Below are 25,090 nucleotides of genomic sequence, written 5' to 3' on the forward strand. Positions count from 1 at the left end.
TTTTTGTCTCATTTGTTAGATTGGGTTCTTTTTGTCTACTTTTAGGACTTTGGTGAACATCTTATGATGTCTTGGTTCATACTTTTGCAGAAATATCGAAAATTCGAAAGGGTTTACATCACACAATTCTGACTTTTTTCTCAGAATTGCGAGATATAAACTCTCAATTGTGACTATATCACGTAAAGTCATAATTGTCAGATAAAAAGTAGCAATTACCTTTTGAATTTATTTTGTGGCGGAAATACTTTAGTGGCCTTTAACTAGGCCTTTAGTGTCCTTGTCAGTGCACCCGTCCCCCACGCCGGAGACTGGGGTTCAAATCCTGCTCGGAGCGGGTTGTTTAGGGTTGTTTACATTTGGTGCTGTGACCCGGATGGGAGTAAGTTTTAGGGGGGTGATGTAACGGATGTAGGCCAGTAAGAATTGTGCGTGTAAACCTCACTCCCCTGATCTCAGGAGGTGCTCCAGCGACTGACGTGATGGGCTGCAGTCTTTAGTGTCCTTGTTAGAGCGGCCATCTCCCACTCCGGAGACCACAGTTTGAATCCTGCTAGGAGCGGGTCAAGTAGGAACCGATTGCAAAAGCACCAATGTAACTGACGAAATCAGTGAAGATTTTACAGAAAAAAGGCATGTGAAGCACGAGCTGAAGGTGGACGTTTGTGCAATTATTCGAAAAAGCCTTTTACTTGCTACAAAAGTATAAACTGTCAATCAGACGACAGAAGGCATGTAGTAGATTGTAGGACAGGTTTTTCAGGAAAGTTTTGATCTTGTTGATATCAAATATGATACAGTAGGCTTTATAGGGTTAAACATTATCACCCAGTCCAGTTCTGAAGGATTTTGATACCAGTGAAGACTAACATTATTCCTCTGTCTCTGTCAGTGGATCTGCTGGATCTGAGTGTGGCTCAGTCCATGTTCGAGCAGCACAAGTTGACGGTAAACTCCCAGCAGCTGACGGTTCCTGAGGTCATCAACTGTCTGACGTCTGTCTATGACGGACTGGAGCAGGAACACAAAGACCTGGTCAACGTCCCACTGTGTGTGGACATGTGTCTCAACTGGCTGCTCAATGTCTATGACACGTACGTATGGCACTAGATCTGCACTAGATTACGTCTTCATGTTGCACAGCTATTCCGGGCATTTTGAAAACTTCTGTTTCGATTTGGAAATATGCTGAGACTTATACATAAGATCAGACTTGCATCAAAGTAAGTTGAAGATGTCTCTGGTCTCCTCATTGACATTGCCTTATGTTTTTTAATCATGTGCGAATGCAGTCATTTAAATAACATTAAAGTTGCTTTACTATTCTGAATATTTTTATACTAGTGCGTTTCTGATGTAGGAAACAAATAAATCCCCTAATTTTGCTGGAGGCTTGCCTGGAGCTCAGAGCTGATTGATGTGTTGTGCTATTGCAGAAACCCTCACGCTCCGACCTTCAGTTCTTCCATGGACTGTGTTCTACAAAATAAACACTACAGAAATGTATCCTCTAATCAATAATGGGCAGATGTATATTATTGGCATGTGCTTATTGCTGCCTATTTTCTCTTATGCCACAGGGGTCGCAGTGGGAAAATCCGAGTTCTGTCGATGAAGATTGGTCTCCTCTCCCTTTGTAAGGGTCACCTGGAGGAGAAATACAAATGTAAGTCTATCTATCTATCTCTATCTATCTATCTATCTATCTATCTATCTATCTATCTATCTATCTATCTATCTATCTATCTATCTATCTATCTATCTATCTATCTATCTATCTATCTATCTATCTATCTAAGTGGAAGCAATTGGGAGCAGCAGCAACTCAGCCATGAAGTGGTAGGCCACGTAAAATCACAGAGCGGGGTCAGCACATGCTGAGGGTCACAGTGCGCAGAAGTCGCCAAAGCGGGTGATGCAGTGGGGTAAAGCACGCCACCACTGGACTCTAGAGCTCTAGAGCAGTGGAGACGTGTTCTCTGGAGTGACCAATCACGCTTCTCTGTCTGGCAATCAGATGGACGAGTCTGGGTTTGGCGGTTGCCAGGAGAACGGGACTTGCCTGACTACATTGTGCCAAGTGTAATGTTTGGTGGAGGGGAGATTATGGTGTGGGGGTTGTTTTTCAGGGGTTGGGCTTGGCCCCTTAGTTCCAGTGAAAGGAACTCTTAATGCTTCAGCATACCAAGACATTTTGGACAATTTCATGCTCCCAACTTGGCCCCTTCCTGTCCCAACATGACTGCGCACCAGTGCACAAAGCGTTGGTCCATAAAGACATCTGTCTTTCTGGGTTACCCTTTTTTCCTTTTAATAATAAGTTGATTAATGCTTAATATAATTTGGACAAAATATTAACATTAAAGTACACGTAATGTCTTGTTAAATATGGTATTCATATGTTTTAAACTATTTAAAGTAAAATAACACAAATAATAGAATACAATTTCCCACTGTAAATACTTGGTAAGGTAACTTAGTTAACAGGTTATACTGAAACATTTTATATTCTTTAGTGCTGTCAAACGATTAACCGCATCAAAAATAAAAGTTTGTGTTTACATAATATATGTGTGTGTGTACTGTGTATAATTATTATGTACATTTAAATACACACACATGCATATATTTAAGAAATATTTGCATGTATATACTGTAATTGCATGTATATAAATATAACGCATTTTTCCTAAATTGTGATGAATTGTTTGACAGCACTAAGACATTTCTTACAGTGTGTCGCATCAGTGTTGTTATTGTTAACCAAACATAAAACTGTTAAAATCACTTTAAGCAATAAAGCTGAAATACAAATATTAGATTAAAAAAAAAAGATGAAAAATGACATAAAATTTATTTATGTTAAAAACACTTAATTGACCTAAAACTTTAGTAACAGTAGAGTAATGCTAAATAGAAATATAACCTAATAAAATATAAAATTACTACAGTTTAAACTAAAATTAAAATAAAAACTAATTCAAAATGTCAATAAATATTATAATACTATCTAATTAATACAAAAAAAGCACTGCTGCATTTCACTAGATCATTCACCGCCTGTGAGATTTAATTTGTCCATCTGTGTATTAAATATCAAATATACTTAGGATGAGGTCTAAGGATAAACAAAGGCTTATTATTTTTGCTGGTTGAGGTTTTTATGTATTTCCTGATCATTTGAATGTATAGTGAATATATTGGTGGTTGTGCCCTGTGGTATTGTTGGATCACAGGCTTATCCCTTTTAATTAGCGTGTTTGTGAAGCACGGCAAACCCCATGATGCCCTACCCCTTTTTTCTGTCCCGTTTTCACCTGAAAGCACAGGCTGCACTCCCATGATGCATCCCTCCATGTAATTGGGCTTTTTGCTCTTTTAAGTTGTGACTCATCTCAGGAGTCTTTACTCCTCCGAGTGATCAAAACTCACAGCAGGCGAATCCCAGAGGCAGCGCTGAGCGATCTCCATGTCTGAAATACTGTAGATAGATGGGAAGTGATGCATCACGCTTGTTGGAATGAAAAACATGTTTTTTCTTTTTTCGGTCAGCAGTTTGAGGTTCAGTCGGCCAGGTCAGCACTTTGTACAGCAGTGCTGAGTGACAGACAATCACAGATCCTTCAGTGCCGGGTTAGTTCGCTGACCTTGAGTTAACACACACTGCACAGTGAAATAGAGTCTGTGTGACTTTAGTTGTGTGTGCTGGAGTGAGAATAGAGTTTACTGAACTGCTCTGATGCTCTCAGGACAGAGGTGTGTGTGTGTGTGTGTGTGTGTGTGTGTGTGTGTGTGTGTGTGTGTGTGTGTGTGTGTGTGTGTGTGTGTGTGTGTGTGTGTGTGTGTGTGTGTGTGTGTGTGTGTGTGTGTGTGTGTGTGTGTGTGTGTGTGTGTGTGTGTGTGTGTGTGTGTGTGTGTGTGTGTGTGTGTGTGTGTGTGTGTGTGTGTGTGTGTGTGTGTGTGTGTGTGTGCGTGTGTGCGCACGCTGGCAGGGGTCTGCTATGGCTGTGGTAATCAAGGTCATCTCCATCCGTAAGCCAAGGTCAGAAAGAGAGACTGATGAATGATCGAAAATTACACATCATTATCCACATTATATTTTAAAACATGTAGGTTACTGAAGGTTTTGCTTTAAATATCAAATGGAAAAAAGACAAGCTAAATTATCTTTTCAATGTATCCGTAGAGATGATGCGAGCTGAGAAGCATTTGAAAAACACTCTGATGTGTTGAATTCATGTGAGTGGACAGATAATGAACTCTTGGGAGCTGTGAAGTGTTTTATTCAGACAGTTTAACAGACAGTTTAATCCATCTGTCTATCTGTCTGTTTATGTATTGTTCTAGTTATTTCTATCTCTCTATCCATCTACTGTATCCATCCATCCTCTGTCGTTTTGTCTGTCTGTTCATCTGTCTATGTGTCCGTCTGTCTGTCTGTTCACCTGTCTGTCGTTTTCTCCGTCTGTTCGTCTGTCTGTCGTTTTCTCCGTCTGTTCGTCTGTCTGTCGTTCTGTCCGTCTGTTCATCTGTCTGTCTGTCATTCTGTCTGTCTGTTCACCTGTCTGTCGTTTTCTCCGTCTGTTCGTCTGTCTGTCATTATGTCCGTCTGTTCATCTGTCTGCCTTCCTGTCCGTCTGTTCATTTGTCTGTTGTCCTGTCCGTCTGTTCATCTGTCTGTCTGTCTGTCTGTCGTTCTGTCTGTCTGTCGTTCTGTCTGTCTGTCGTTCTGTCTGTCGTTCTGTCTGTCTGTCTGTTGTTTTCTCCGTATGTTCGTCTGTCTGTCATTCTGTCCGTCTGTTCATCTGTCTGTCTGTTGTTCTGTCTGTCTGTTCATCTGTCTGTCTGTCGTTTTCTCCATCTGTTCATCTGTCTGTTTGTCGTTCTGTCTGTCTGTCATTATGTCCGTCTGTTCATATGTCTGTCTGTCGTTCTGTCCGTCTGTTCTGTTTGTCTGTTCATGTCTGTCGTTCTGTCCGTGCATCTGTCTGTCCGTCTGTCTGTCGTTCTGTCTGTCTGTTCATTGGTCTGTCTGTCTATCTATCTATCTATCTATCTATCTATCTATCTATCTATCTATCTATCTATCTATCTATCTATCTATCTATCTATCTATCTATCTATCTATCTATCTATCTATCTATCTATCTATCTATCTATCTATCTATCTATCTATCTATCTATCTATCTATCTATCTGTCAGTGTATCGGTCTATCTTCCTATCCGTCTCATTCTGTCTTCCTCTCTGTCTATTTATGTCTGCTATCTATCCATCAATCTGAGATAGATAGATAGATATTATTATCCATCCGTCCATCCATCCATCTTACCATCCATCAAGATGCTCAGTTTATTGTCTCTTTTGTGCTCATGTCTCGCATCTTTTGCTATGTCTCTCTTAAAGGTCCCATGGCATGACATTTTCATTTTATGAGGTTTTTCAACATTAATATGAGTTCCCCTAGCCTGAATATTGTCCCCAAGTGGATAGAAATGTTGATCGGTGTAAACGCGAGTTCTGGCTGTCTCTCTCTGCCTTTGAGAAAATGACAGGCCAGACGAGCCAATCCTGAAGTCTCCTGTGTTGACGTCCAAGCAGGAACGGTTACCTCCCTTTCCTCCGCCCAGAGAATCTGGCACGCCCATGCAAACGCTCGAGAGATCATGGGTTGTGAACGAGTGAATGCTGGCAGTTTCTCAGTGTTTGGATGTACAAATGAAAACAGAAGTCTTTTTTCAGTTCCTTCTGATCTGTGATTTCTTATGTGTAGCTAATTATTTATTATTCGTGCACACAATGCGGCTTCTCTCTCTCCCGACAGAACGGTGTTTTCGTGTTTTCTATCTTGTGAGTCAGTGTTTTTGTACGTCCTCGTCGCATCTATCTGTTCTAAAATGTGCATACAGTCGTGAGTTTCTGCTCAACATGGGCAGAGTCAGATCTTTAGATATAAACCTCACACACGCCGAAGCTCGGGCTGCACTGGCCGGTGGCCTTCAACATCCCCGACCCCCAGTACTGCATCTGGCCCACAGCGGAGGCACCAAACGCGGCGCGAGATTAAGCAGAAGGGGGGTAAGCGTGAGCATATCCGGGCTAGCCAGCTAACCCCACAATAAACTGGATTACATTCGATTACTGCTGTTGTGTCTTTGTTTGTGCTGTGTACTCAACGCGCGTCACTGACGCTTTTATTTTATTTTAAAAATAATGGTATTATCAACACTTACTTTTAACTCGTTCATCTCGACAGCTGTAATGGTACATTGCGTGTGTTACAAAGTTGGTAATAATGATGAAGACGGACTCGGTGTGACTGGGACTCGTGTTTATTCAGAACTCTCAGATACAAACACAAACTCGCGCTGACAGACAGCGCTCTCATAACTCAGTAACTTAGTTACTATAAATAACTTTGTTAGCAATCGCTCCGTCTCTGGAACATTTGTGATGTCCGGTTCGCGAACGATCTTTCTTTTGAACCAGTTCTTTTTAGTGAACCGAATCAGTTCACCAAATCGGACTGAATCGTTCTAAACGGTTCGCGTCTCCAGTCAGCGCTGATCCATTATTTACTAAAGTTACTAACTTTCTGACATGAGTGACAGCCCCTCCGACTAGAAATAGACTAATAACCTGAAGTATATGCTGTAACTACAACAGTTCAGACATGCTGAGAACTGATGTGAAGTGAACTCAGGTCCATCCGTCCCTCCTGGCAGCAGCTCGTGCGTCGTAGACCTCGTTAAACCACGCCCCCTCCGCTCATTTCAAATGCAAAGATGTCAGCCAATCACAACAGTGGGCGTTTTTACTGAAGTCTCACAGCAGACACGCCTCTTGAAGCAGGGCATTCAGCCACAGGGCAAACAGCAGTATAGAAAAAATGCCTTTTATTTCTAAATTATGACATTTTATGATGTAAAAGTCATACTAACAATATAAGTACACCTCAGGAAACATTATAAAATAATAGAAAAATGCCATGGGACCTTTAACATTTTAAGAATGCTGTGTAAATTAAAATAAATTATTTTATAACTTTGGTTACACTTCATTTCTATAGTCCACTTTAGACATTCTACTAATTATAAGTAATTTTTTTAACAAATGTCCACTAACTATTAGAGTATTAGTAGACTGTTAGGTCAGGCGTTAGGGTTAGTAGAAATAGTTGACATGTAGTTGCAAAGTCACTTATAGTCAGTAGAGTTTCTGTTGGGTAGCGTCACAATAAAGTGTTAGCAGATATTAAGCAGACAGTCTACCAATACTCTAATGACTGATAGTTGACATGACTGTGTACTATCGAAATAACATGTAACCTAAACTTTAGGGCTGATTAGTTTGTTTGTGTGTCTCTCAGGTCTGTTTAATCAGGTGTCATCGGCGGGCGATACGTGTGATCAGAGGCAGTTGGGTCTCCTGCTGCATGATGCCATCCAGGTCCCTCGACAGCTGGGAGAGGTGGCGGCCTTCGGCGGGAGCAACATCGAGCCCAGCGTCCGCAGCTGCTTCCAGCATGTGCGTGAACACACACTCACACACACACACATCAGTGCATTATGACGATCACAGCGTGTGTTTCACTCTGATATATCTGTGTTCATGACTGCTGTCTTATTCACTTGTGAATTATTGAAGCCGTCTGCCCATGATATCCTCACATTTCCTCACACACAATCTCTGTGTGTTAATGGTGTTGTCAGAATGAGTGTTCATATTTTTGTCCTTCAGTCACTTCACTTGTGTAAATCCTACAGCAGTTAGACTGGGAGGCTATAAATACACACTTTAAAAAGAGAGAGAACGAGAGATCCCCCTTTTGAAGTGTTTGCTGCTCTATCTATGAAATGTTTGTCTGTCTGTCATTCTGTCTGTCTGTCTGTTTTTCTTTCCGTCGTTCTGTATGTCATTCTGTCTGTCTGCAGTTCTTTCTGTTGTTCGGTCTGTCTGTCATTCTGTCTCTCTGCAGTTCTTTCTGTCGTTCTGTCTGTCTGCAGTTCTTTCTGTTGTTCTGTCTGTCTGTCATTCTGTCTGTCTGCTGTTCTTTCTGTCGTTCTGTCTGTCTGCCGTTCTTTCTGTTGTTCTGTCTGTCTGTCATTCTGTCTGTCTGCTGTTCTTTCTGTCGTTCTGTCTGTCTGCAGTTCTTTCTGTTGTTCTGTCTGTCTGTCATTCTGTCTGTCTGCTGTTCTTTCTGTCGTTCTGTCTGTCTGTCATTCTGTCTCTCTGCTGTTCTTTCTGTCATTCTGTCTGTCTACAGTTATTTCTGTTGTTCTGTCTGTCTGTCATTCTGTCTGTCTGCTGTTCTTTCTGTCGTTCTGTCTGTCTGCAGTTCTTTCTGTTGTTCTGTCTGTCTGTCATTCTGTCTGTCTGCTGTTCTTTCTGTCGTTCTGTCTGTCTGCAGTTCTTTCTGTTGTTCTGTCTGTCTGTCATTCTGTCTGTCTGCTGTTCTTTCTGTCGTTCTGTCTGTCTGCAGTTCTTTCTGTTGTTCTGTCTGTCTGTTGTTTTGTCTGTCGTTCTGTCTGTCTGTTGTTCTGTCTTTAGTTCTGTCTGTCTCTAGTCCTGTTTGTCTGTTGTTCTGTCCCTCTGTCGTTCTGTCTGTCTGTCATTCTGTCTGTCTGCTGTTCTGTCTGTCTGCTGTTCTTTCCATCGCTCTGTCTGTCTGCTGTTCTGTCTGTCTGCTGTTCTTTCCATCGCTCTGTCTGTCTGTAGTTTTGTCTGTCTGCTGTTCTTTCTGTTGTTCTGTCTGTCTGTAGTTTTGTCTGTCTGCTGTTCTTTCTGTCTGCTGTTCTTTCCGTCGTTTTGTCTGTCTGCCGTTCTTTCCGTCGTTCTGTCTGTCTGCTATTCTCTGTTGTTCTGTCTGTCTGTAGTTTTGTCTTTCTGTAGTTCTGTCTGTCTGTTGTTCTGTCTGTCGTTCTGTCTGTCTGTAGTTCTGTCTGTCTGCTGTTCTGTCTGTCGCTCTGTCTGTCTGTTATTCTGTCTGTCTGTTATTCTGTCTGTCTGTTATTCTGTCTGTCTGCTCTTCTGTCTGTCGTTCTGTCTGTCTGCTGTTCTTTCCGTCGTTCTGTCTGTCGGCTGTTCTTGCTGTTGTTCTGTCTGTCATTCTATCTGTCTGTTGTTATGTCTTTAGTTCTGTCTCTAGTTCTGTTTGTCTGTTATGTCTGTCTGCCCTTCTGTCTGTCGTTCTGTCTGTCTGTTGTTCTGTCTTTAGTTCTGTCTGTCTCTAGTTCTGTCTGTCTTTTTGATCTTCTGTCTGTCTTCTGTCTGTCATTCTGTCTGTCTGTCGTTTTGTCTGTCGGCTGTTCTTTCTGTCGTTCTGTCTGTCTGCTTTTCTTTCTGTTGTTCTGTCTGTCTGCTGTTTTTTCTGTTGTTCTGTCTCTGTTTTTCTGTCTGTTTTTCTGTCTGTCATTCTGTCTGTCTGCTGTTCTGTCTCTGTCGTTCTGTCTGTAGTTCTGTCTGTCTGTTGTTCTGTCTGTCTGCTCTTCTGTCTGCCGTTCTCTGTCATTCTGTCTGTTGTTCCATCTGTCTGTCGTTCTGTCTGTTGTTTGGTCTGTCTGTTCATCTGTCTGTCGTTCGGTCTGTCTGTTGTTCCATCTGTCTGTCATTCTGTCTGTCTGTTGTTCTATCTATCCATCCATCCTTTCTGAATCGATTTATCTACCGTTCTATCCGTCGTTCTATCATTCTAACATTCTGTTGTTCTACATATGTCTCCTCCGTGTCTGTCTCTGTTTTGATTGCACTCAGTGTCAAGTCTGAAGTGTTTTGAAGAGAGAGAAATTGTCATTTATAAATGAGTGAGGATGAAGAGGGGAGAGGTCCAATCAGACCTGACCTACAGGAAGAGAGGTCACCACTGCAGAGAGAAAAACAATACTGGCAATAAAGGCTAGGTGTGATTTCCAAAGGAGGAGGCCAGACATTTCACATGAAAGCTGAGAGAGGAAAGAAATGAATGATGATAGACAGATGAGTGAAGGGATGACAGACAGACAGGACAGTGTCACTCCTGAAGCCGTTTGTAGTCCATCAGTGCTGATTGATGGAATCAACCAAACGGTCCATTTCTGTTTCTCTCGTTGCTCATGGGTGTCTGATGGAAAATTTAAGAGCACAAAACATGTCAACAGGTCAGAGTTCAGAGGTTTAGGTTATGACAGATCTCAACATAAGTGCAGGCCTACAGACATCCATCATTTCATAGGCTGTGTGTGTGTGTGTGTGTGTGTGTGTGTGTGTGTGTGTGTGTGTGTGTGTGTGTGTGTGTGTGTGTGTGTGTGTGTGTGTGTGTGTGTGTGTGTGTGTGTGTGTGTGTGTGTGTGTGTGTGTGTGTGTGTGTGTGTGTGTGTGTGTGTGTGTGTGTGTGTGTGTGTGTGTGTGTGTGTGTGTGTGTGTGTGTGTGTGTGTGTGTGTGTGTGTGTGTGTGTGTGTGTGTGTGTGTGTTCTGCCACTGACATCACTGCCAAGATTGTTGCTGCTGAACATAAAGAGCCAAATCACTTAATCATTGTCTTATTTGATAATTTATTTTCCATTGACTTGTTTGAAATATGAGAATGTGTTTACCATAGAGTTCAAATAATTACAGGAATGTTCCCGGTTCAAAACAAGCTCCACTTGCCGCATCGGTGGCATTCTGACGATACCACAGGAAATTATTTCAGCCCATTCCTCAGTAAAAACAAACCATAATCATGTTTACAGTAGTGCACTTACAATGGAATACACAACCATGATAAACAATAAAATACAAGCTGTTTTAAAAGTTTAGCCACGAAAAGTAAACAATAAATATATAAGTTCAACCAAAAATCTACATTATGTCATAGTTTACCAACCCTCATGTTGTTCCAAAACTGTATGACTTTCTGCTGCAGAACAAACACAAAAACGATCGAGATTCCTTTAATGTGTTAGAATTATGTATTAATGTCTGTATTAAATATTAACTTCATGACCATGTAAAGACAGTAAATCCTGTAACTTTGACATGATATGTGCAATAAAGCCAGAAAGAGTCTCTACACATAATTCAAGTACGCTGGAATTATATCAGTAATTATGTCTCGGTAGACTTCATGCACCTGTAACATATTCACACCACTAAAATGGTGATTAAAGCCCGCCGGAGGTTATATATTTTAGTCTATACAGTTTTAAATATGGATAGTTTTCTTACACAAACGCATCGCTTCAGAAGGCCTTTATTAACTGGCCGGAGCACTTTTATGATGGATAGATGCACTTTTATGGATTTCAAAAACTAACCAAGAAGTCACTGCCATTATAAAGCTTTGAAGAGCCAGGACTTTTTTAATATAACTCTGATTGTATTTGTCTGAGAGAAGAATGTCATATACACCTAGGATGACTTGAGGGTGAGTAAATCATCGGATAATTTTCATTTTTGGGTGAACTATCCCAAAATATATAAAGCCTGAACCTCACCGTCGGTCCATCGGTCATATCTTTTAAACCCCATTGTTGAGTCTAATAGCAAACAACTTTTACTGCAAAATGGTTGTCAACCAATCAACATGCTGTGTGAACTCAACCGTTCAGCTCCCAAGTCCCACCCCCAGAAGTTCCTGAACTTTGAAAAAGTACTTCCTCGTGAGCAGGGACTTTCTGGAACTGCATTTAGACCCTGATCCCTGTGGTCGAAACACACGAGTACCATCCCAGAGTCCCTAGTTCCTGAGGAAAGTTCCTGCGGTGGAAACGCATCTTTAGCAGCTTAAAATAGCTCAAATAACACATCCATTTATTCTGAAAATATAATAGTCTCTCTTCAACAAATACACAAGCAGCACATGACTGCGTTTGAACCCTTCAGAATGTCCTGCCTCATTGACTTCCATTGTAATTACATTAGTGGAAACATTTTGTTTTATGTTGTTTGTCGAAATGATTTCCTTTGGTAATGTCCATTAAACTGAACTTGTGTTGAACCTGGTTTATAGAGATGCTACTGATGGGCTGTATGACAGATGAGGCGCATGAAATCTAATATTCCTTCTATTGCACTGGTAAAAAAAAATCACCCAGCACCTGCCGACAGGGTGACATCACTGAATGCTCGTTCTTGACGGAAATATTTATGAGGCTGTTATATCTCTATAAAAGCAGCCATGCGATTGACAGTCATTTATGGCGGTCTGCTAGGAAACGTTCCAGGCGTCTTTCTCGATTTCGGTCAGGCTGCATTGTTTACGAGTTATGCTGTTTTTGGGCTTTCTGAAATCCCTGCCTCATTGGTGGTTTGTGATTACTCTCTTTTCTCAGGTGACCAATAAGGTTGAGCTGGAGCCGAGGCAGTTTGTTGATTGGATGAGGCTGGAGCCGCAGTCTATGGTTTGGCTCCCGGTCCTGCACAGAGTGGCTGCGGCAGAAACGGCCAAACACCAGGCCAAGTGCAATATCTGTAAAGAGTTCCCCATCGTGGGCTTCAGGTACACACACACACACACACACACACACACACACACACACACACACACACACATTTATGTAAGCGTGTATCACCCTGAAAAGGGTTCATTTATGCACTGTAAACCCTAACACTCTAAATAATACAATTTGAGTAGAGCCAACTTAAATTAAACAAATGAGTTCAAACAAATGAACATTTATGAGTATTTAGAACTTTCTTTTTCGTTTGAGTTCACAAAACGGACACATTTTAAGTCATCTGAAGTGTTTCATTGTTTTGAGTTTTATGAACTTAAATTGAGTTAGACAAACTTAAATTTAACCAAAACTGCGCTGGGATTTATATTTCATGCTTTGTCACGACACTCAAACGGGAGAGTAAATGCTGAAATTAAGTGTTATGTTTTAAAAAAAATTGTTCAGGATTAACATTAAGTGGGAGATTTAGTAATGTTTTATGCTTGTTTAGAAGAGTTTCTGTTATGTTGGTTTATTTTTTTAGGGTTTCCATCATGTGACGAGTGGAGTTTGAGAACAGATTTATGTTTTTATATTGCTATGCTATGCTAATGCTACCAAAGCATTGAGTAACCAATTAGCAAGGTGGCATTTATTGAATTAGCTTAAAAAAATACGGTCACTATAAGACTTTGAGAATATAACGGAGGTCAAAAATGGAAGCTTGAGTCTTAGATCTTTTAAATGATGTATAGTTTGTCAAGGTAATTACTTACATCTGACAGTAATTTTGAGCTAATTTAAACAAAGAAAGCTTCAGTGCGTCCTCGCGCAGGTTTTTGCGTTTAATATTCACAGATGCTAATCTTTGCCTACTTACACACAGCGGTGGACACAGTTGCTTTCAGAAATGAACAGCTTTTCATGGAGAATTATTCCAGGATTATTAAACGCGTCTCAAAACGATGTAGTTGAAGTAGGAATGCAGTACTTGATGTGTTTGTTTGAGTTGATGTGTGATGTGATGTGAGAGCCTCAGTATTTGAATCTCAATAGAGCGCGCGCTCCGTGGGTGTGGTCCCATTAGTGTGTACTGAGCCGCTCAGGAACGACTAACATCTCTCTGCTTTCAAACGGATTACATAAACACAGAATGTTTGTTTTTAATTTAGTTTACAGTGTTTAAAAGTGTTTCTTTAGACATATGTCTCATGTTTGTGACACAAGTATTCACTAAGCTAGAGGTCATTTTCTGAAGACTATTTGAATGAACGTCTTTGACAGAGAGGCTGCAGATCGCGCATCATGTTTGATTTCTTTATTTTGCAAAAAGCACAACAAGTTGTTTTTATCGTGACTGTACACAAAAAAATAGAAACACAACAGATTATAATGATGTATAACACTTGCCTGAATGATAAAAAACGACAGAATTATTTGAGTCTCTTTGGCACTGATAAGAAAAAAAGCGAGCCGATCGCGCCGGCGCGACCGCCGACTCGAGAGGGTTAAAGCTAGTCAAGTTTCCACTACTAACAATTTTAGATTACATGATATGTTTAAGTTAAATGTATGAATTACCTTACTCAAATATTTCAAGTTCAGAGCAATTCAAATGTATGATTACAAAATAAAAATGACTCTTTTTGAGTTTTGCCAACTTATTCGGGTTTACAGTGTGGCTTAATGACTGTACATTAGGAGGAATAGAAGAAACTTCACAATGACAGATGTGAGAAGTAGGGAATTCTCCCATGGTTTGAGAAGTGTCGCACTAGTGCAGGGACGTCCAGTCCTGCTCCTGGATGGCCACTGTCCTGCAGAGTTCAGCTCCAACTCCAATTAAACACACCTGAACCAGCTAATCAAGGTCTTAATAGAAGCGTCCAGGTTGAGGCAAAGCTGGAGCTAAACTCTGCAGGACAGTGGCCCCTCCAGGAGCAGGGTTGGACACCCCTGCATTAGACAAAGCGTGATATCAAGCGGATCTGTGAGAGATTTAAGACACACACATGCGCATCTGCTGTCTGGGTGCAAAAGGTTAGATTCACTCCTGAGGCCCAACATTCATCTAAATGTCAGCATCTGATAGCACTCTAAATAAGAAGGAGAGACTGATGAAAGGGATTGTGGGAGAGAAATGGAGGACAGACATAGAGTCGGTGCTATTCAGTCTGTTCTCTGATCAGCTCTGACACTTTTCAAAGTTCAGCTCGAAAATAGGGCTGTCAATATTAACGCATTAATAGTGTATTGTCATTGAGCAGGATGGGGTGATTCTAGGGTTTCAGCCACATATTGATATCAGTGTGTGTGTGTGTGTCTCAGAGGAGTTTCTTGCATTGTCACAAGATCAAATCTTGTTCGACTGAGATATTAAATATAACACTAATAATAATAAATATAATAATATATCTTATTCATTATATGTATTATGTATAATAAATTGGCAATTAAAACGTTTAGCTAATTAATTAATTAATTAATTACTAGTTTAAATAGAATAAACTTTTAACAAAAACCTTGGATTCTTTGTATGGTAGACTTTAACAATAACTGAAGGCAAGGCAAGTTTATTTATATAGCACGTTTCATACACAGTGGCAATTCAAAGTGATTTACACAGAAATGTAATTAAAATATTCATAAGAGAATAAAATAAATAATATATATAATATAACCTGAATCACCCCTATCTGGAAGCTCAACGTGTACGAAGTTTTAGCTGTAAGCAAAACACATCATTGATGGTAATAATGGCAAAAGCCACCAGAAGACTGCAGTAAATGATAATTATAGCTATACAACATTTTTATTATGTTATGATATATTAATAACATAATGTTTTCTTCTGTGCTTTGAAATTTATGGATAGCTTTAATATCAGAAGTGTGCACATGTACAGCAACATAAATACATGCTGATCAACATTGCCAGGCTCGTGTGTGTGTGTGTGTGTGTGTGTGTGTGTGTGTGTGTGTGTGTGTGTAAGTCCTGCAGTGTGCGCTCAGGGGTGTATCGGGTGTTAGCTCGTCATCACACGCCTCCATGCTGTATTTTAAACAGCCACTGTGTGCTCTTGTCACAATAGGTGGTGGCCTTTTCAAATGCCATGCATACATACATAATGCCCATGTATTACCGATAAGGCTGCCATATTTAGAAGCTTTGGCTAAGTCTCACTGACAACCTCCTCTGCCTCTCGAGGACTGACCGCATCAGACCGGACCATCTTGTTTTCTGAGACGTTTCACTGAGGCAGAGCTCAGTGGTGAGATTCAGTCGGATGTTTGACACAGGAGATACGGGCTGTGTTTTGTCAGTGATGGATAGTAGAGAAGACTAAACAGAACGAGAGAGAGAAACGGAGAAAAATAAAGTCAGTCAACCTGGATTTATTGAGAGAAACTTTGTGTTGATGGAGAAGAAATCCGGGGGCAAATTGATGCATTCACTTACAAATCCATGCAAATGTCACTAATTGTTTAGCAGATTAACAGTTGTTAATTGTTAAAGCAGTAATCCTCAAGAGGCTGTGCGCTGATTTTGCCACGGGTAAGTGGTTCATCGCGGTTAAGCTGTAGTCCCTTAGCAGTAACAAATCACCACCTTGGAATTAAAGGGATAAAAGCGTCTGTCGAATGCATAAAATAAGGTTCTGTCTGCATTCTGAGCGGTTTTGAGATATTGAGCTTCAAAGTTTTTGCATTCCATATAGCAAAAATTGCATGGGGAACAAAACAAGTCTCGTTCATACATCAAAATGACAGAGACCCCAAATTAATTATAAATGTACAACATCAAAATCCTCTCAAATTTGTAAATGGGGATTTTTGGAACAGGTCAAATACAGAGAGAACCTTTTAATTCTAATAAAAAACACATTATAAGGTTATATCTGGCAAAATATTAGCAATAATTTTCTAGAAACACAAACAGTTGAATTTGTTTTAAAATATAAAATTAGCACTGTAACAATGTGTCGACGTATGAAAATGTTACATTTAATGCTTTCTATGATGTTTATTTAATATTTTATGACGAATAATTATTTTCTTGTTCAATTTAAGCATATAAGGCCGTGCTAAATATTTAGTCCAGTGCAGATGTTAAGTTTAGGAAGGAATATGGTGGGTAATCAAACACATTATTGCAGGAACCGTTAGTTTAAGTTTCCTTTGGGTTAGACAGAAAGCAGCTGCTGTAATACATCTGACCAGGACTTCATTCCACAGAAAGTGGGACAGGGAAAATGGCTTTCTCTCTAGAGATCAGTATGGATTGAAAAGTTTGTAGACAAACGTTGATGTTGGCTTGAGAAAGCCTAGCCATAAAGTTTAAAGAAGTTCTAACAGCTTTGAAGGTTTAAGTTTGAAATAGTTTTAAGTTTAGTTTAGTCGTTTTAAGAGCTAGAATCTTAGATAAATGCATAATTAATAAATGCAGATAGATAGATAGATAGATAGATAGATAGATAGATAGATAGATAGATAGATAGATAGATAGATAGATAGATAGATAGATAGATAGATAGATAGATAGATAGATAGATAGATAGATAGATAGATAGATAGATAGATAGATAGATAGATAGATAGAAACAACAAAATGGCAGCAATGTCATAAAAACAAGTGTTCAATAAATGACATCAAAAAAATAAATTATACTTCTACCAAGCTAAGCAACTAAGATTAAAGAAATATTTTTGACAGATTTTTTTCTTATTATTATTATTAATAGCAGTATTTTTTTTAATCTGCGGTACAGTGTAACTTGCAGGCTCGCATGACATTCAAAATTCATCAAATTGCATTTTAGATCAGTTTTATATTTATATAAATACACACTGTACAAAATTATAAATGCAACACTTTTGTTTTTGCCCCCATTTTTCATTAGCTGAACTCCTCATCTAAGATCTAAGACTTTCTCTATGTACACAAAAGGCCTATTTCTCTCAAATATTGTTCACAAAATCTGTCTAAATGTGTGTTAGTGAGCACTTCTCCTTTGCCGAGATAATTCATCCTCCTCACAGGTGTGGCATATCAAGATGCTGATTAGACAGCATGATTATTACACAGGTGTGCCTTAGGCTGGACACAATAAAAGGCCACTCTAAAATGTGCAGTTTTACTGTATTGGGGGGTCTGGTGTGACCACCATTTGCCTCACGCAGTGCAACACATCTCCTTCCCCTAGAGTTGATCAGGTTGTTGATTGTGGCCTGTGGAATATTGGTCCACTCCTCTTCAATGGCTGTGTGACGTTTCTGGATATTGGCAGGAACTGGAACACGCTGTATATTTTGTGTATATATATATATATATTAGGGGTGTAACGGTACACGTATTCGCACCAAACCTTTTCGGTACAGGGCTTCCGGTACGGTGCACGTGTGTACCGTTACCGAATGCAATCCTTAACAGTCGGCTTGTTTTAAGCGCGGAAAACACTTCAATCCGAGTTCCCACACGAACATATTAAGTAGTCTGTCCATTTCATCACAAAATTTTAACGATAAATGCAGTTTTGACGCTCTTTAATGTGAAGTGAATAATCACTGTATAGGCGCGGTAGCGCAACACACAAGTGAACGCGATCATCTCTTCTTAAAGAATAAATGTGAATGAACATCTGAAGGTATGTTGAGGATATATTACACCTTAACTGAAACATATCATGTGGTGTAATCGCTCAATCAGTGTTTCAACGGCGGAAAGACGTAAATAAAACAGCTTGAGAACAATGTCAAGTAGCATCACATTTAGTCATTCAGTGTCCACAGCAGAGAAATCAACTCTTTCACTAAATATATGCACTATATTAGCCTATATTCATTATATTCCATTTAACCTGTTAGTGATGTCTTGATTATTTCATGTATGTTTAAATAAACCTGTCATGAGAATGACAGACACAGACATAAATGATATGTCAACAACGAATTGGAGTAAAAACACAATTTTATAATTAGATTTAGAAGTTAATGCAAAAACTGCCTTATGTGAAGTTTACATATTTGCACACAATGTGTTATTTGAGTGTTGATTATTATATCTAAAAATAAATGCCAACTGAATTTAGGCTAATAGTTTGGGCTCTGTTGTTAACCTTTAATATTTTAGTAATGTGCAAGTAAGGGCTATATAATATAGTTTATAGCATTATCTTTAAGAAACTTTTAGTTATAATTTAGTTAATTTAAGGACAGGCACTAGTTTTTTGAGTAAACCACTGTTTAATACATTTTTTTTTTTTTAAAGCAATTTTGTAAAACTGCTGTACCGAATCCGTACCGACTTCAAAACCGAGGTGCGTACCAAGCCGTCAGTTTTGTGTACCGTTACACCCCTAATATATATAAATATATATGTATATGTCTTACCCACATCTCACAGAAACTAATATAAGATCTTGACCAAAGCACCAATGGCATGATATTTAGTATTTCTCAGCGGGACCTCAGTGTGAATGCTGTTTTCAGATGTGCCGCCCCAGAGAGAAGAGGAGCCGTTTCAGAAAATGCAGCAGCTTTTTACTGTCATATCATTTATGCAGCAGCGCGGTGGAAATATTGCACACTAGAGGAACTAAATTCTTTTGAATTTGCATTTCCTGGAGAGACCAGAAGGAACCAAAAACAAACCCCACACACAGTGCTGTCCTCCTCCACACTCAGTTTACATTTATATGAAGAAAATCTGTTTAATAAAAATACTTTTAAACTGTGTGTTAATGATGTTATTGAATCGAGCGTGACGCGACTGGAGTGAATGAATATTCTCCATAGGACTGTGAATTTCAGGCAAATTCAATAACGAGTGGATTACAGTTTGACGTAACTACGGAATATCAGGCTGTTTTGGGATTAAGGATTTTAAAGGAATCATCTAAAAATGTAAATTCTCCTCACGTCGCTCCAAATCTCTGTGTTTCTCTTTCTTCGGTAAAACAGAAAAGGATAAATGCCCACGCTGCCTTTCCGTACGGTGAAAGCCTGTTGTTATACTAATGGTCAGTGTTCTCTTTCTGTTCCTCTTTGCAGATATCGCAGTTTGAAGCACTTCAACTATGACGTTTGCCAAAGCTGTTTCTTCTCTGGCCGCACGGCGAAGGGTCATAAACTGAACTACCCCATGGTGGAGTACTGCACACCGGTGAGTTAGTCGCACCTGAATGTCTACTACAGTCTTTCTCTACCCGTCAAATTAAAGCATGTGTAATGAAGCTCGCAAATTGGAGCTCATAAAAGAGACATTTCGCATGAATGGACATTACAGCAGGCATTCAGTAGTGGTAGAGCTATGGCTCTGTTCCAAAACCTAGTGAGCTGCCTTTCTGTCTACTGCCTACATAGGCAGCTACCTTTCACGACGACTGTCTAAAGGAAAACTGACCTCATAAATAATATGAAACGCTCCACTTACCCAGCTAGCAAGGAGCGCTCTAATGTGTCTAATGTTCTGGCAAGGTTCTCTCAAAGTTGTGAACAGACGTTCTTACGGTAACGTTTTCAAAGACATTTATACTTTGTTTATGGATTGTTTTTTATTCTGAACCGTTTTAGTTCGACGTTCTAAGTTTTTGTAAATGTTCCCATAATGTTTCAAAATTATATTATGGAATGATCCTTTAATGTTTTTGCTAAGGTTCACATAAACAAGAAAAACATTTTCAACCCATTAACTTTCACCTTTGCGCTAGCAATAGTTTTTATTGCCTTTTTATATCACATATTTTACTAATTATCATAAATTAGGGATCATTCGAAAGCTTACGAACTCAAAATTCATCCTGTGAAAACTGTTTTGAAATTGGACATTGCGTTACCATGGAAACACTACTCTAAATATTTTTTAGCGGGCTCCTCCCCTAGAGGGCGGTGTCAGGTTTCATATTCCAAAATGTATTTTAACAATTTTATAATTAAACCCTTTTCTAATCTTGGCAAAACGCATATCGTCGGAAAGGTTCCATATTTGCTGACTGCTTTGTGATAGAAGTGATTTTTGGACAGAAATGTATTAATTTGTTACAGGAAAATGCATTAAAAAAAACTAAACAATGAAATGTGTGCGTCACCCGGTGGATATTGTGGCAAAGCGCCTAAACAAACTCTCATGGGAACTTTAATTTTTGTGATATCAACTTCAAATTTGGAACAAAAATTGGTTAGACATATGGCTTTGATTTTATAGTAGTTTAAGAGTAAAACTTATTTTGTAAAATATTATGTTTCATATCAAATAAAAATATTTAGTACAGTGCATTTGATTTACAGTAAATTCAAACTTCCATAAATTGTTCATATTTGTATATTTAAAGTTCTTTCACTTAGGCAATAATCTGCTGAGTGTATTCTTTAAAACAAGAGCACAATTGGATCTATATTCCAAAGCATTCTTGAATTACAACCATTTGAGTTGGGATAGTGCATTTGCACGGCTTGAATGTTTTGAAAATTGAGAACATTAAGAAATATTTGTTTTCATAACTTAACGTTAGAACATTTTTAGAACATATTTTTGTTAGCTGGGTGGGCAGCAATAGTGTGCTTCATACTTTTCTGGTGAAGCACATGCAGTTGATTTCAGGGGTAGGATTCAGGGTTAGCATGTTGCTAAGCTAACAACGCAGGGCTCTAAAGGCCGTGACACATCAAGCCGATTGTCGGGCCGTTTTTGAGTGTCGGTCGGCTTAGTTTTTTTTGGTGTGTTCCCCACCACTGGCTCTGAGCCGACTGTAATGAAGAAAGTGATCAGCGTTATTGATAATCAAAATGGTATGCAAGCGCAGCTTCGTTTACAGTTTGTTTATCTGGTTTCCCTTTTTGAATGATGAATATAGACTATTGATACCTGCTGATATAGGCGGGTATTTACTTAGACGCAGGCGCAGAAAGCACATGCAGGTTGACAGTCGCCTTGAATCCTTTTTGTGTGTTTAAGCGCAGCTTTTTAGCTGAGACGCAGTCGATGAGAGGAGACAACACAGTCAGCTTTCGTCGCCGCTTGTTCTTTGACATCGATGTGTCACGTGCTTAATGAGCACAAAACGCACAACTCCTACAAATATTCAGTAAAAGGTACATTTTTAATTAGGTAAAGGAAACCTGCAATGCTGCTTTAGAATCTCAGCTTTCGTAGGAGGCATAATCCTGCTAAACGCCTTTTGGATCAGGAGCACATCTATATAGTTTTTATTCCAGCTGGGACTGTAAAGTGTGTGGTTGGTGGTCTCCTCCCCCACTGCAGGTAAGATGGAGAGTAGTTAAAACTCAGAAGGCCTTGATCTATAAACGTCACCGGCAGGATTTCCTATCAACTCCATAGCAGAAACTGTGTGCAACCTGAAAATTAAAGTGTTTAACTCAACGGTTCAGTTCCGGAGCATGAAATTGAAAAGCCGTCAGTCATTGATCAGCATGACAAAAGGTAAACAAGTTTATATTTACTCTCCTCGACAATTTCACACAAATTACATTGAATAATGCAACTTAGAAGCGATTCAACTTTAAACACCGGCACTTCAGTCAAGAAATGTTGCCTTTTTCATTAGTCATAAAGATGGCTGACTGGAGGGTTGTGCATTGGCCATCCGGTAGATGGTGTATTTCCGGCTCAAGAGTTTTTGTGTGGTGCAGTAAAGTGGTTGAACAAAGGTTTGTTGGATCAAACCTCACGAGGACACCACAAGTCAGCTGAATCGCCCCAAAAATGAACCGTCGTGTCATTCCAAACCTGTTATTGCATAGAACACGAAAGGAGACATTTTGAAGAATGTTCAGGCTGCTCTTTGCCATTTAAAGAAAGTATTTGATGACCAAAAGTTGTTAAAGTCACAATGAAACTGAAGCAGTGACCGATCAAGTGTGCCACACGAGTCCTGAAAAGTGAAGCCAAAGCGTCTCGATCACCCCCAGGTGGCTGGTCCCAGTATAGGTCATAAACCCCGCCCTCTCCATGAAATGTAATGGGACATAGACAAACTAAACAATCAAATTACACTTCAATTTTTTTTTTCCAAAGATGGTTTCTGTCATTTTAGGCAGTTTTTATCACACTGATGTTAGTTCAAGTGTTCGTTCTTTAAATAAGTTTGGTTTTAGTTATTTGATGCTATAAAAACGGAGATGTGACGTCATGATTGACAGCTGAGATTGACAGCTTCTCGGAGCAAAGTCGTCACTGAGGCACTAACAGGCTTTTTCAAGAACTTCGGGACGAGATTGGAGCTTTAACTTAAATTTCATAACTGTTTATTTCACAAAAAGTTCTGGAGCGTGTGATTGATTAGGGCGGGAGTGTGGGCGGGACCTTGATACCACGGCTCCACTTGTCGCTTACTACTGCGCAAACTCGAGACTCAAGATGTCAGCACCATATTTGGACAATGGCAGCTTCACTTACTGCAATGGAAGAGAGTGAAGGTCTGTCGTCCATCTTTTTTTACAGTATATGGGCCCTATTATAACGATCTGAGCACATGGTCTGAAGCGCATGACTTGGGTGCACTTAGGGTGTGTCCGAATCCACTTTTGCCAGTTTTACATTGGGACAAATGGTCAGTGTGCCCGGCGCATGGTCTAAAAGGGTTGTACCTAGTTTTTTAATGAGTTTTTAGTGTGTTTTTGGCATAATGTGCAATAAACCAATCAGAGTCTCATCTCCCATTCCCTTTAAAAGCCAGTTGCGATGTGGCACTGGACGTGAAAATGAGAACCGCCTCGGGCTGAAACTAGCAAAAAACATTTGTGTATCCCGCCTGGCATCGCATTGCACCGGGTGTATGATAGCGCCCTATGTGACAGATATTTTCTACCTTATTGTACATCTAAGTTTAATCAAAAAATAGAAAAACAGTAAGGCGGCGACATCGGTTGTTAATTGAGTATTGAGATGTGGGCGTGGCACAAAAAAAGATTGCGAGTTTGTAATGATAGAAAGAAAGGGGCATGTTTAAGCGGACTAATTGACTGAAGAAGCCGGCATAATGTCACCAGAGAGATTTCACAGGAAGATCATCATTAAACGTTACGGTTAATAAATAAATCAATTAAATTAATCATACATGTATGAATCTTTCACAATAAGATCTATGACATGCATTGTGAAAATACACTGATGATTTTTTTTTTTTTTTAAAGAGAACTACTATGCTGTTAAACTTTCTTTAGTGTGTAATGTCGCTGTTTCAGCAAAGTTACAAAGCCCAAAGTTCCTCCAGCAGGAGTTCTTCTCTATATATCAGTGTCAGTTTCCCTGAAACGCATATATTGTAGTCTTGAGTTTTCTTCCGGGAACAAACACGTCACAATATTCCTCATTTAAATAATTAATATGCAGAATAAAGTGGCAGGGCCTGGTTGAGTTAGCTAGTAGTGTGTTGAAACTCAAGGAATTTCCCAAACACACTGATCCAGCCGACCAATCAGAGCACACTGTGCTTTTCAGAAGGAGGGGCTTCAGAGAGACTGGAACTAAACAGCGTACAGCAGTTGGGACAAATAATGTTTTTTGAACATTCAAGCATGAAAACCTTTTCTCACTAGCATATTCTTTCTAGTAATAGTCGTTATGTTATCAAGGCAAGTAGAATGTCCCAATTTCAATCCATACTAACAGTGAGACACCACTGTGACCTTGAACAAAGCACTTTAACCCCAGGTTACTCCATATGGATCGTTCCCATAATAAGTTTATGGTGCTGTTCTATGGAGCGTCACATAAACGTTCCACAGGCCCAAGAATATCGATCATGACTGTCATATTACTTTCATAAAACAGTTCTATAAAGAAGTAGTTAATATCGAGTGACATTTCCAACCCAATATGGCCGGCCTTTTTTTTGTTGCTTCGCCAACAAAAATGGTTTACAATGTCGTGATCTATAGAATTGTAATTCTAGGTAAGAGAAGTGATGCAGTAAAACATTTCAGTGCACAGACAACAATGCTCGTCCTATTAAATTACTGGGCCAGAACTAACTGTTATATAATAAGATTGTGTTGACAGCGCTGAGCTCTGAACTGCTTTCTGGAGATCACCAGCTGCTTTTTAATACTATCAAGTGGCTGATATATTGTTTTATGTTTGGATATAAACTCTTGTTTCTCCTCCATCATCTCTGTCCGGTCATTTTGTTGGCTTTTTGTTTTCGGTTGGCATTCAGGGAGGCAGCAGTAATCCTGAATTCATCACTCCTGTCCGACCTCTGTCACACACACACACACACACACACACACATACAGCAGTTGTGAAATGTCCGGATACTTCCCTTGACAGGAAGAGAATACCTTTCATTTCCTTTCAAACTGGCATATCCCAGACACTCACTCCACAATATCTATAAAACACATTTACTTGCGAATCAACAGCGAATATTGTCATCAGCATTCAGAGAGCAGAAGATCAATATTGAACAGAATATGCTTTTTGTGGCCCTCGGTTGGGCTGTTACACCGTTATTGCTTTTTCATTGTGTTGATATTGCTTTTTGTTGTTGCGAAATGGTTTTTATTAGTTGTGGGGTACAAAGAGTTTCTTTATCCCAGTGTCAGTCTAAATGAGTAATGTGCTGTGTTCAACTCGGGAACTTTAGGGTACTTTTTAATAGGAAAACTTCCCCTAAACATGAAAAACACCATTTACTCATGTTGTGCTTTGTTACTGATATATGAAACAAAGTCTCA

The 25,090-nt window shown here is 39.5% G+C and overlaps 1 protein-coding gene across 9 annotated transcripts in view; it reads left to right on the forward strand.

Moving 5' to 3' along the window:
- utrn (utrophin) overlaps positions 1-25,090 on the forward strand; it is a gene marked incomplete at both ends in the record, with an annotated part of 350,347 nt that overhangs the window by 279,677 nt on the left and 45,580 nt on the right. For all 9 annotated transcript variants that reach the window (XM_079802801.1, XM_079802799.1, XM_079802800.1 and 6 more), the window contains 5 exons: positions 893-1,094; positions 1,581-1,666; positions 7,369-7,526; positions 12,291-12,457; positions 19,445-19,556. In XM_079802801.1, coding sequence (XP_079658927.1) covers positions 893-1,094; positions 1,581-1,666; positions 7,369-7,526; positions 12,291-12,457; positions 19,445-19,556 — 725 coding nt within the window. The remainder of the gene's footprint in view (positions 1-892; positions 1,095-1,580; positions 1,667-7,368; positions 7,527-12,290; positions 12,458-19,444; positions 19,557-25,090) is intronic.

This window comes from Gobio gobio (genome assembly GCF_949357685.1).
Source record: "Gobio gobio genome assembly, chromosome: 21".
Taxonomy (NCBI): Eukaryota; Metazoa; Chordata; class Actinopteri; order Cypriniformes; family Gobionidae; genus Gobio; species Gobio gobio.